The sequence below is a fragment of the Neltuma alba genome, unplaced genomic scaffold, assembly GCF_004799145.2.
Source record: "Neltuma alba isolate B1F8T4 unplaced genomic scaffold, ASM479914v2 tig00012515_pilon, whole genome shotgun sequence".
NCBI lineage: Eukaryota > Viridiplantae > Streptophyta > Magnoliopsida > Fabales > Fabaceae > Neltuma > Neltuma alba.
This window is the reverse complement of record NW_021636982.1, coordinates 501,593-512,904: the sequence shown is the minus strand read 5'-3', so window position 1 is coordinate 512,904 and position 11,312 is coordinate 501,593. Positions and strand designations below refer to the sequence as shown.

At 35.8% G+C, this 11,312-nt stretch overlaps 1 protein-coding gene across 2 annotated transcripts; it reads left to right on the top strand.

Annotated features, from left to right (window-relative positions):
* The first annotated feature begins 5,970 nt into the window (after nt 1-5,970).
* LOC114727905 (acetyl-coenzyme A carboxylase carboxyl transferase subunit alpha, chloroplastic-like) lies at nt 5,971-11,282 on the top strand. Of its 2 annotated transcripts, none has more exons than XM_028914689.1 (11): nt 5,971-6,297; nt 6,391-6,465; nt 6,774-6,881; nt 6,985-7,145; nt 7,319-7,433; nt 7,519-7,673; nt 8,219-8,270; nt 8,351-8,419; nt 8,965-9,042; nt 9,143-10,309; nt 10,860-11,282. In XM_028914689.1, exons 1-11 carry the CDS (start codon nt 5,971-5,973, stop codon nt 10,860-10,862), a joined length of 2,310 nt encoding a protein of 769 aa, XP_028770522.1. In that variant the 3' UTR covers nt 10,863-11,282. The 2 variants fall into 2 exon arrangements, with proteins under 2 accessions (XP_028770522.1, XP_028770521.1); XM_028914688.1 differs by having other exon boundaries at nt 9,143-10,337.
* The last annotated feature ends 30 nt before the right edge of the window (nt 11,283-11,312 follow it).

Below are 11,312 nucleotides of genomic sequence, written 5' to 3'. Positions count from 1 at the left end.
ACTTTAAACAAGACGCAATTGTGTGTGAGTCATCCAACAGCATGTCAGAGTACAAAGTCAGTATTAAGAAATTTGAGCGATAGAGCTCTAAAAAGTCTGGAACAAGAGGAAAAGTATCCAGTTTCCCGTCTTGTTCCAAAGAAACAACCATCAGCAGCCACAATATGAATAGATGAGGTACTGTTATCTAAGTTAAGTTGCATTCCAGTTACTCCATGTCTTCTCTTTAATTTTTTAATCATGATTGCCAAGAATACAGAATATTAAAGTTTGTACATTTCTCAGACTTGGCCCTAACTTATTGAGGTCATTTGTCCAGCTCCAAAGTCGACAGGTTAACAGCTATAGATGTCTTCCAAAAAGTATTATCGTTTTCTTATTAGGATTTACAGCTTACAAGCATTAATAGAAAAATCTAAATGCAGCTTGACAGTGCGTTACCTAGCTAGTTATTTGTGTTGTTATCTTTACTTCAGTTTTTGCCCTAGGGAACAAGGACCAAGCCCACACAGCATCTCATCACACAAGAAATTTGGCATGTTATGGGCAAGTAATAATGTAAAATCAAATCGCATAGGCCATTAAATTATTCGAAGGTAAAAGACGTCAATAAAGGCTAAATGATAAAAAGAAAATATTAAATGCAATCAGTACAACTATGAACATTCCATTTACAACAAAGCACAGAGGAGATTAAAATAATATGAAATAAAGATGATACCAGCGCACGAAATAGACACCGGCCATCCCCAGTAACCTTCACGACTGAGAAACGCTCAACCTTCTTCATAGCAGGTGAGTGCCCGCCGCTGTGAACAAATAACGAGGAGAATGCAGGCAAATTAAAAATGCCAAACCAAAAAAGGAAAAGAAAAGAAATATGCAAGCCTAGAGTCTAGCGGCATATAAGAGAAGAAATATCTGGGTCTTTAACGAAACTGCAATCCATTTTTGAAGCACCCAAAAAATAAAATAAAATACAGGAAAAGAAAAGGAAGGCAAGAGATAAATTTTAAACAAACAAAAGGATAACTTACAGCGAGGACCCAATCCTTGCAAAGAACCTGCTACTGTTGTCTCCAAAGGAACTTGTCTTCAAGTTACGAGCAGCGACTGAAATTGATGGAAGTGGAGAGGAAACAAGTTCAAATTTAGCAGTCCCGTTTCTCAGCTGCTCAAGAATAGCCTCTGTGTATGTCAAACATAAAAAATAGACAATTGAAGTGTATTGGTATGTAATAGCAGCAATTATGAGTTGAAGATACTCCTCCAGCGAGGGCCAGTGTAGGCTCTCTGTTTGTTTGCAGAGTAATAGAAAGAGACCGAAATATAAAGAGCTAGCGAAAAATGCCAAATATTGAAGAGATTCTTGAGATTACCATTTGAAAGCTTGCTAGCCATCGAGAGACTTTGCAGAAGGACGAGACAGCAACTACGCAAGAAAGAATAGCCGAGTCGGAGTGGTGACGACGAGAAGGGGGAGAATGACGTTTATTGACCCTTTAACCCCAATTTCTTTCATATGAAGACTTCAAATTTTTATTCACCAAAAAAAAGAGACTTCCAATTTTTGAAAGGTCGACTGGGGAGGTTGGGGGGGGGGGGTTGGGGATCCTTATCCATTACTGAAATTAAAAATAATATTATTTTAAGTCTTTAATATAAAATCTCGTTTAATTTTTTATTTTGATTATAAATATAAGATTTAATTCACTTTGTCTTTCATATTTATCTATTTTTTTAAGATAATCATTTCAATAATGATAGTTCTTGTTCATATCCTTAATTAGCAAGAATATTTTAAAAAAAATAACACCTATTTATTACAAATAATTAACTTAATAAACTTTTTTAATCTAATCAAATTAGTCAACTAACTCTTATTATTAAAATACAGTTCTAACTAAATAAATAAAACAGCCGCCTGTTATTCTCTTGCCATGCCTTGGTTGCAGTAGTTTCTTGGGAGAATTATTATGAGACTTTAAGGAAAAAATAATTACTAACAGTTTTAAATGATAAATAAATAGATGAAACATGTAATTTCTTATTCTGAAATTTGTTATTATAAGCTATTCGGTTATTATGAGATTTTTTTAGTGAATATCTTTCGTCTTTGAAACCTTATTACAATTCTGCATAATTTCTTTACAACCTCTAATTCTTCTCAACGTAGCTTGAGAATATGAATTTTCATGAGGACTTTTAGGCATCTGTTATTAACTTTTTGTGAAGCAATCTAATACTACTTCTATTAAAGCTTGCTACCTAATTTGAATAAATTAAAAAATTAATTAAATTAGTTATTTATAATAAATAGTTATTGTCTTTCTTAAAATATCCTTGCTAATCAAGTGTATTGATTAGAATTATCATTTGGTAAAATTTTCAATATATGCAACTACTGCAAGAATTACTTTAGAAAAAATATATAAATATGAGAAACAAAGTGATAGGGATCTTATATTTAAAACTAAATTAAAAGTCAAATTAGTTTTTATATTAAGTACTAAAGTAGTATTAGTTTTAATTCTTAGGAACCAAATTTGCATATCAGATTATGGTCTTCTTTTGGATGAATTCCCCACTATAAAGATTCTCTTCTCTCACACAGCCTCTAAAATCACTTCATGGTTCTTTCTCCTCCAATGGTGATAGCTTTAACTCCATTCTAAACAAATAATTAGCAACAACTAATTTTCCTTCAATGTTTCTCAATCTATAATAACGTGGGTCCAGTTTTCATGGGAATTCTCTTAATCTCTTGAAAGTGCGGGTAAAGAGAAGAAAAATATAGGACAAAAGGTTATCACAGTGAAAGGAGACGTTGGGTTTGGGATTAAATTGTGTCTAAGCTATCTGAAATATACAAATAATGGGAAAACTTCAATGATTGTCTCATTGTTCATCGAAATAACAATATTATTTTTTCTTAAGCATGAACTCCATTTCCTCACCTTTTATAGAGGATCTATGTCTCCTCAATGAGCTAATTTACTGTGTTGCAGATTTACTAGCATACTGGGGACATCAAGTAAATGTTGAAACTATTTACATGAAATATTCTTATGAGAAATTTTGATCATCAGTCACATGTAGCAAACTATTTCTCGTTCCACGTTTTCATGACCTCTAAATAGTATACCAAATATAAATTAGAGTTAAGATGCACTCAGCATCCCGAATTATTTTCTTAAGTGCGCCCAGTGTCTTAAAGTAATTTTTGGTGTACCTAATGTCTCAAACTAATTAAAATGATGCGTCCATATCCCAGGTTAACAGAAAAAGTTAAGTTTGACCGTTATCTTACTAACTCAGCTGAAGGTTGACCGAAAAATTTTACATGGCGGATACGCAGACGTCTGATGTGTATTATTTTGAATGAAAATTCAATTTATTTCCTTCTCTTCTAACGTTTATCTTCTACCAGTTTTTAAACTTTAAAAAAAAGAATGAAAGACCACCGATCCACCTTCTTAAATCTTGGTACATGTACCATCTATTTAATCCTATCCTTGTCTTTAACATTTTATCTCATTTCTTTCACCACTCCGATTTGAAACCTCAACTACCATCACAGCACACTTTCGTCTCCGTCTCTATCAACTCCTCATCCGACTCGCATTTGCTTTTTTCCTCATAGAACACAGTAAACTTCCCCTTGGTCACTCTCCTCGACATTGCCATAGCCTCCCAAGAAAATACCTGCGGCCACTGGGCTTGTCTCAGGAGCTTCAGTTAAAATAATACACATTAGACGCCTGCATGTTTGCCATGTAGGATTTTTCTGAAAACCTTCAGCTGAGTCAGCAAGATAACGGTCAAACTTAACTTTTCTGTTAGCCTGGGATATGGACACACCGTTTTAATTAGTCTGGAACATTAGATACACCGAAAATTACTTTAGAACACTGGGTACACCTAGAAAAATAGTTTGGGGTATTGGGCACACCTTAACCCTATAAATTAATGCATGTGATATCAATTTAAATTTTGAATGAGATTTGAATAAACTCATGTAATATCAATTTAGATTGAAAATTAAAATTGTTCATATGTCACGATAACATCCGTTAACACTATGTTTGTTTGGCACAAGGTTTTTAGAGGGGAGGGGAGAGAAGTTGCTCCGCTCTTCTTGTTTGACTGGTACAATTTTTTAGGAAGGAAGGGGAGTTACTCCCCTCACTTTATTTGGTTAAGATATTTTTTAAAAAGGAGAGGGGTTCTTCTCCCCTCCTCTTCCCTTCTAACTTCCCCTCTAAAAGTAGGTTTTTTTTGGAGAGGAGATGAGGGATAAAATTTTAAGTTTTAAAATTGGCCTAACTAAAATACTTTAATTCCTCATATATTCTTTTGATTTGTTAACCTCTAATTAGTCATAAATATTTATACATAAGAGAGTTCTTTTGAATATTTAGGAAGAGGTTGTCGATATAGTTGTCTCCAAAATTAATGAGTATTGTTGAACTTTTTTTTTCTCTTCTTCTAATTCCAAGAGGCCGTCGATATTTTTTTTCAGCTTTAAGATCTTTTCTCTAATTGAAATCTATCACTCACGACTTTTTATCTTGATATCCTATAAGTGTGTAACTGTGACTTGTAAGTCTAAATTAGTGAATTGTATTTTATATATATATATTTATATCTTGATAAAATAAAAAGGTGAGAAAATTCATTTAAATTTTATAAGGTTAAAATAGTCAATTTTTTATTAGAACAAAATAAGGTATCATTAAAATTGCTCCCTCCCCTCCCCTCTGATCAATCCAACAGGGGATCATTAAAACTCTTCCCCCCTCCCCTCTCCTCCCCTCTGTAACTGCCCTTCTCTTCCCTTAATTAAAATCCCCCCCTTCTCTTCTTTCCGTTGAGCCAAACAGGTGCATAATATTTTTTCCACGCACGACTTATTCTTGTTTATATATATATATATAGATTAATTAATTGATTGTTGGATGATTGATATTGATTGACTGATGATGACAGTAATTTTTAACAAGATTCAAATCTTTTTACTTTTGGCTTAAAAAAAATCTTTTTACTATATAAATGATATGATCATTTCTTAGTTTGTGCAAAATCACATTAAAAAACTACAATTTTAATGTACATTGGTGATGTTAATTTATCGTTAGTTAGCCTGTTTGGCGTAGCTTTAAAAATAATTTATAAACATAGTTTACGTAAATTAAAATTTTTATATATATTTATCTTAATAAATTATCATTAAAAAACTTGTTGTAAATTATTCTGTGTTTTACAAATAAATATCATCTTACAAGGAAGGGAAAAGATTGTCGGGAGTGACGTAGGAGGCGAGCAAGCGGGCGTGCTGTGCCGGCACGGAGAGATCACGGCTTACAATGCAGACGTGCTTCGGTCATAGAGTGGCAGCAAATTTCGCTGCTTAACGGCCAAACCGAAAAAAGTTGCCTCATTTATAAACCGATAGATCACTAACTTAATTACACCCAGGCCCCCTTCCAAGTTCGCGCTCCTTGTTAGTATCGCCCCCCCCAACTCCTTTTCTTCGAACAATACCCCAACCGTAGCTAACAACATTCATTGACGATGTCCTCGATGACCCTTCTTTTCTCTCTCATTCCTTAGTAATCCTCTGTTTTCTTTCCTTCATTCCCTCCCATTTTTTTGGATTTTCAGATTTATCTCCCAATCCATAACCACGCTCGCATCACCAATTTCTCCCTCATTTTCAGGTAATTCTCTTTTTCCAAAAGAAAAGAACAAGCTATGCTTGTTTCAGTTGATGGGTTTATTACAAGTGTTCTAACAGCTTTGTGTTTTGTTGGCTTTATTTTCTTTTTGCAAAAGTATTAACCTATATGGTCATATTTCTGGGTTTCTTCTCCGGTTCTGATTTCACAGTTTACGAACTTCATAAGCTTGGGTGATCTAATTTGAGAATCCTGGTGCGGAATCACAGCAAGTTGCTATTGTATACGGAGGATGGCTTCTGCATCTCACTGTGCAGTAGCATTTGCTGGAACTTCAGCTTCTGATCTTCTCCGAAGTTCCGCTAATGGCGTTAGTGGTGTTCCTTTGAGAGCTCTAGGAAGGACTCGACTAGGTTTTAAAAGAAGGGAGTTTACAGTTGCCGCCAGGCTTAGGAAGGTCAAGAAGCATGAATATCCCTGGCCTGATAATCCTGAGCCCAATGTGAAAGGTGGTGTGCTAAGTCATCTCTCGTATTTCAAGCCGCTGAAAGAGAAACAAAAGCCAGTCACTTTGGATTTTGAAAAACCGCTAGTTGACCTGGAAAAGAAGATTATTGATGTAATTTCCTTTGTGCTGGTTAGTTTGTCTATTTAACTGAGAATTAATTCTCAGAGTTTGCTTCATCAGGATTGTACTTTTTTTTTTTTTTAGGTGCGGAAGATGGCCTCTGAAACTGGCCTGGACTTCAGTGATCAGATTATCTCACTAGAGACCAAATATCGGCAGGTTTAATCATGATTGTTATTCTTGCCAAAAAATTGGTTGCCTTATTGTGCTGAGAGTCCTCATAAGAGCTGATTATATATCTGTACATGCCCCAACACCGTCCTCGAAATCCCTCTTAAGCACGAGTGCATGATTTTTGTTCCTTTGGTTATTCTCTTACTGCAAGTTTTGCGTTTTTTTTTTTTTTTTTTTTTTACAATTTTAACTGTTAAAGCGAATCAAACTTGTTAACGCTTTCTTTTTGGAGCAGCAATTGATGAATATGCAATGCTTCTGTATTTTCCTCACAGCTTCCCTTGTTATTTCAGGCTTTAAAGGATTTATATACGCATCTGACTCCTATACAGCGTGTCAGCATTGCCCGGCATCCTAACAGGCCTACTTTCCTTGATCATGTCTTTAACATAACTGAAAAGGTCGACCACGCATTATTATTTTGTAATTACACTCTACAATCCCTACTTAATCGTTACTGAACCACTAATGCTAGCAGAAGTCTCATGGTTCCTCGCGTTACAGTTTGTGGAACTCCATGGTGATCGGGCAGGTTATGATGACCCGGCTATTGTTACCGGCATAGGGACCATAGATGGTAGAAGATATATGTTCATGGGTCACCAGAAGGGTCGAAACACTAAAGAGAACATACAGCGTAACTTTGGAATGCCAACTCCCCATGGGTATGTTGCCACTTAAAATCCTTTTTTTTTGTTTTTTTAAATTTTTAGGTTTCATTTGAGAAGCCGACTAAATGGAAGATGGGATGATGACTCCTCTTAACTTGCTTGACTTAATCTAGGAGCTATCATTTTCTCTGCTTTTGATATTGATTATGAATTTTCAATTTGAACAGTTACAGGAAAGCTCTTCGCATGATGCGTTACGCAGATCACCATGGGTTCCCCATAGTCACTTTCATCGATACACCTGGGGCATATGCTGACCTTAAATCAGAGGAACTCGGTCAAGTATGTAGTTAAGTATGCTTGAGATTCCCCTGTGACCTCCTGTTTTTAGTATGTTAATTTGTTTGATTGATTTTCATGCATGCAGGGTGAAGCCATTGCCCACAATTTGAGGACCATGTTTGGTCTGAAGGTACCAATTGTGTCTATAGTTATTGGAGAGGGAGGTTCTGGTGGTGCTCTTGCCATTGGCTGTGCTAATAAATTACTTATGCTTGAAAATGCAGTTTTCTATGTGGCCAGGTGATTTAAATCTTTGACCAAATATTTGCAAAATGTTATAATATTGGTTTATTTTTGTTATGCATGCCTCTTCTTTTCTACTGCATATTAGATGGATATCATAGGTCAGCTTTGCAAGTCGCAGTTCTATTGATATTATCTGTGATCTTTACTTCAGAACCGTGTTGTACCTCGTATTGTGTTTTCAATTGTACGATTACTTCTAATAGCATAATATTAATCTTCTTATTATGTGCTTCTTGGTCAACCTCTATCAATTTGTACGATTACCATGAACCTTTTTAATCTAATAATGTTTTTAAAAAAAAGTTGAATATGATAGAAGGCTGTTGCTGGGTGTTAAATGAGCAAATTTTCCACTATATTCAGATGTAACCCTCTGGGTGTGTTTTATGTATGCGTGTATGGCTTTTGATTTCTTTGACATCCTTGTGGTTATATGGTTGAGTCCTCAGTTCACGTTTATGCTTTAACAATTGTAGTAATTTTGTGTGCTGACTTGTAAGCTGTTCTGCTGGTTTGGTTTCTGTTATTTTATGTTTTAGTCCAGAGGCATGTGCAGCGATTTTGTGGAAGAGTGCTAAAGCTTCTCCAAAGGTTTATACAATCCCTAAATATAACCCTATCTTTGTATACCAAAATATATGCCGTTAATTTTTTTTTTACCCCATTTTTAGGCTGCCGAAAGGCTCAGGATTACAGCATCTGAGTTGTGCAAATTGCAAGTTGCAGATGGGATTATTCCGGTAACAATCCTAACCATTATATCTCTCAATCTTAAATTTCTCTTGTTTTGTCTTAAGACCCCTGTTATTAATGTGCATCATTCTATCAATATAACTTCATTACAGCATTTGTTACCAAACAGAGAGAGGATGGATTACTGGGAAGAAAAAATGTTATTCAATGTCTGTTGTATGCTTATAATCATTACTTAATAGCATTCTTTTCCTCTGACTTATTTTAAAATAGGAACACAAGCGTCATGTCATATTTCACCTTACATTCTTTTCCTTTCCATTATAGTATATTCCTTTCCGCCAAGCATGGCACGACTGGTATGAAATGGGTGTTAATTCTGTTTCATTTGAGAGGCAGCTTTTGAAACATGATGCTATTTTCCATTCGCATGGATTTGAACTTCACAGTATAATTTATTCTCATAATCAGTTGTTAGCTTTGTCAAACCAGTACCTCCTGCAATAATTTCTCATTTTATGTATTTGTATGTGGGCGAAAGACCATTCTTTGCCCTTTAATTGGAATTCCATTTTTTTCTTCTGGGTAATAGGAACCACTTGGCGGTGCACATGCAGATCCATCTTGGGTGTCACAGCAGATAAAAGTTGCAATCAATGAAGCCATGGATGTAAGTTTTTAGGCCAGCAAATTCTCTACTTAAATCAAATATGCACAGCCATACGCTAATTATAAATCTCTTGCTTGTCTCATTGTGTCTCATTGTATAGGAGCTTACTCAGATGAAAACCGAGGATCTACTAAAGCATCGCATGCTTAAGTTCCGGAAAATTGGTGTCGGTGGGTTCCAGGAAGGAATTCCTGTTGATCCTCAGAGGAAAATCAACATGAAGAGGAAGGAGATACCTGTTGCTAAGAAGATTCCAGATGCTGAATTAGAGGGTGATGTGGAGAAACTGAAGCAGCAAATTTTGAAGGCCCAGGAATCCTCCGCCAAGCTTCCAGAATTAGATCTGGATGAGACAATCCAGAAACTGAGAAAGCAGGTTGATCGAGAGTACTCTGAGGCGGTGAAAGCCATGGGTTTGACAGACAAGTTGGCAAAGCTACGAGAGGAAGTTTCAAAAGCGAATTCAGAGGACCAACTTATTCATCCAGCAGTGAAGGATCAGATTGAAAATCTAAAGGAAGAGTTCGACCAGCGTCTGTCAGAAGCTCCCAGTTATGGAAAGCTAAAGGAAATGCTTGACACGTTGAAAGCATTTTCTAAAGCAAAGGTTTTGTCAGATAGGAATAAGAAGGCTGCCATGTTGAAGGAAGAATTCAAGGCAAAATTTGAAGATGTAATTAATAACCCTAGTATAAAGGAAAAATATGAGTCACTGAAGGAAAAGTACAAGTCAATGAAGGCTGAAGTTGAAGGTTCTGGTGTATCCTCACCTAGTGATTTGGATGTCGAGTTAAAGAAGGAAATCATAGAGTTTAAGAAAGAGGTAGTGCTGAAGCTAGCTGATGCCCTGAAGTCGAAGGGATTAGAAGTTGATGTTGTAAAAGCAAAGACACGAGGCGGCATTGAGAACTCCTCAGTCTCAGAGTTTGAGTCAGAGATAGAAGAGCTGAACAATGATATCAACAAGGGAATTGGAATTGCCCTTAACTCATCAGACCTTAAGAGCAAGATAGAGTTATTGAAAATAGAGGTTGCCAAGGCGGGAAACTCACCAGATTTGACATCAAAAAATAAAATTGCTGCATTGGAGCAGCAAATTAAGAAGAGCCTTGCAGAGGCCATTGATTCTTCAGGCTTAAAGGAGAAGTACGAGAATCTGACGTCTAAGATTTCCAGGGAGGGTGAATTTTCTGGAGAATCTGATGGAAGTTTAAAAAATGAAGATCCAGCTGGAGGCATTCTGACGAATGATAAGTTAAGAATGCAGGTTGGGGCAAATCGCACCTTTTCTTGATGTGAGAATCTACTGCCAATTTTATTACTGCATATATTATTTGTCAACAGTGAAATACTATTTTGGTCCTCCAAATATGACCTCAATATCAATTGGTTCTGAAAAAATTCAGATCATTTTACTACTTGCAAGATTGTTTTTGTTTCATTTCAGTCCTATAATCTTTTCTCCTTAAACATTCCGTTGAAAGTCTGGTTTGTTTCTGGTACCCATTCTGAGGGAGACGTTACTTTTTCTTTACATATCAAATTGCATGATCGGTTTGGTTGGCCGCCTCATTAAGTTCAAATCATTATAACACCCCAAAACGCATATTCAAGATGGATTTCTGTGATTTAGGATTCAGAATGATTGAATTGAATGGAAAATATGATATTTTCTCTATTTTTACCATATTATTCACTATAGAACTTTTGGCTCTTCATAACATAATGCGTTATTTGTACATATATCTTTCTGTCCGCCTGCTTCTAATACAATACTGGTGGAAACGGTGCTGACTTGAGTTATATGAATGGGACAGTGAAAAACTGCACGATGGGTTCATTTTCTGAGCTGCTCGTATTGGATATGCCATCCGGCATCATAGCTATCTTTATTCAGTACAACTTCTGGGATTCAAAGGGACACCAGGGAGATGCCATTTAAATTGTGCTGATATCCCTGTCCATCTTCCAAGTTCCAGTAGAAGACCAGATGGAGAAATGAAGCGAGAATCATTTTGTACCTTCGGCTTATATGTTCTAGTTCACTCTTGGATGATTTAATTCTTCTTCTTCTTTCCTCTTTTTAGTTTTGGTCTATTCTTTCATAATTCACGTTAAAGTGGTGACTTTTCCCCCCCTAATAGACTTGGATATGAACACTGTATAGATTGATTTGAGTTTCAAGGAACTTAATAAGATGACTTTATGGTATTCTATAAATGCTCGTTTCGCTAGTGCTATAATGCTATTATTCTACTCGATATCTGCTC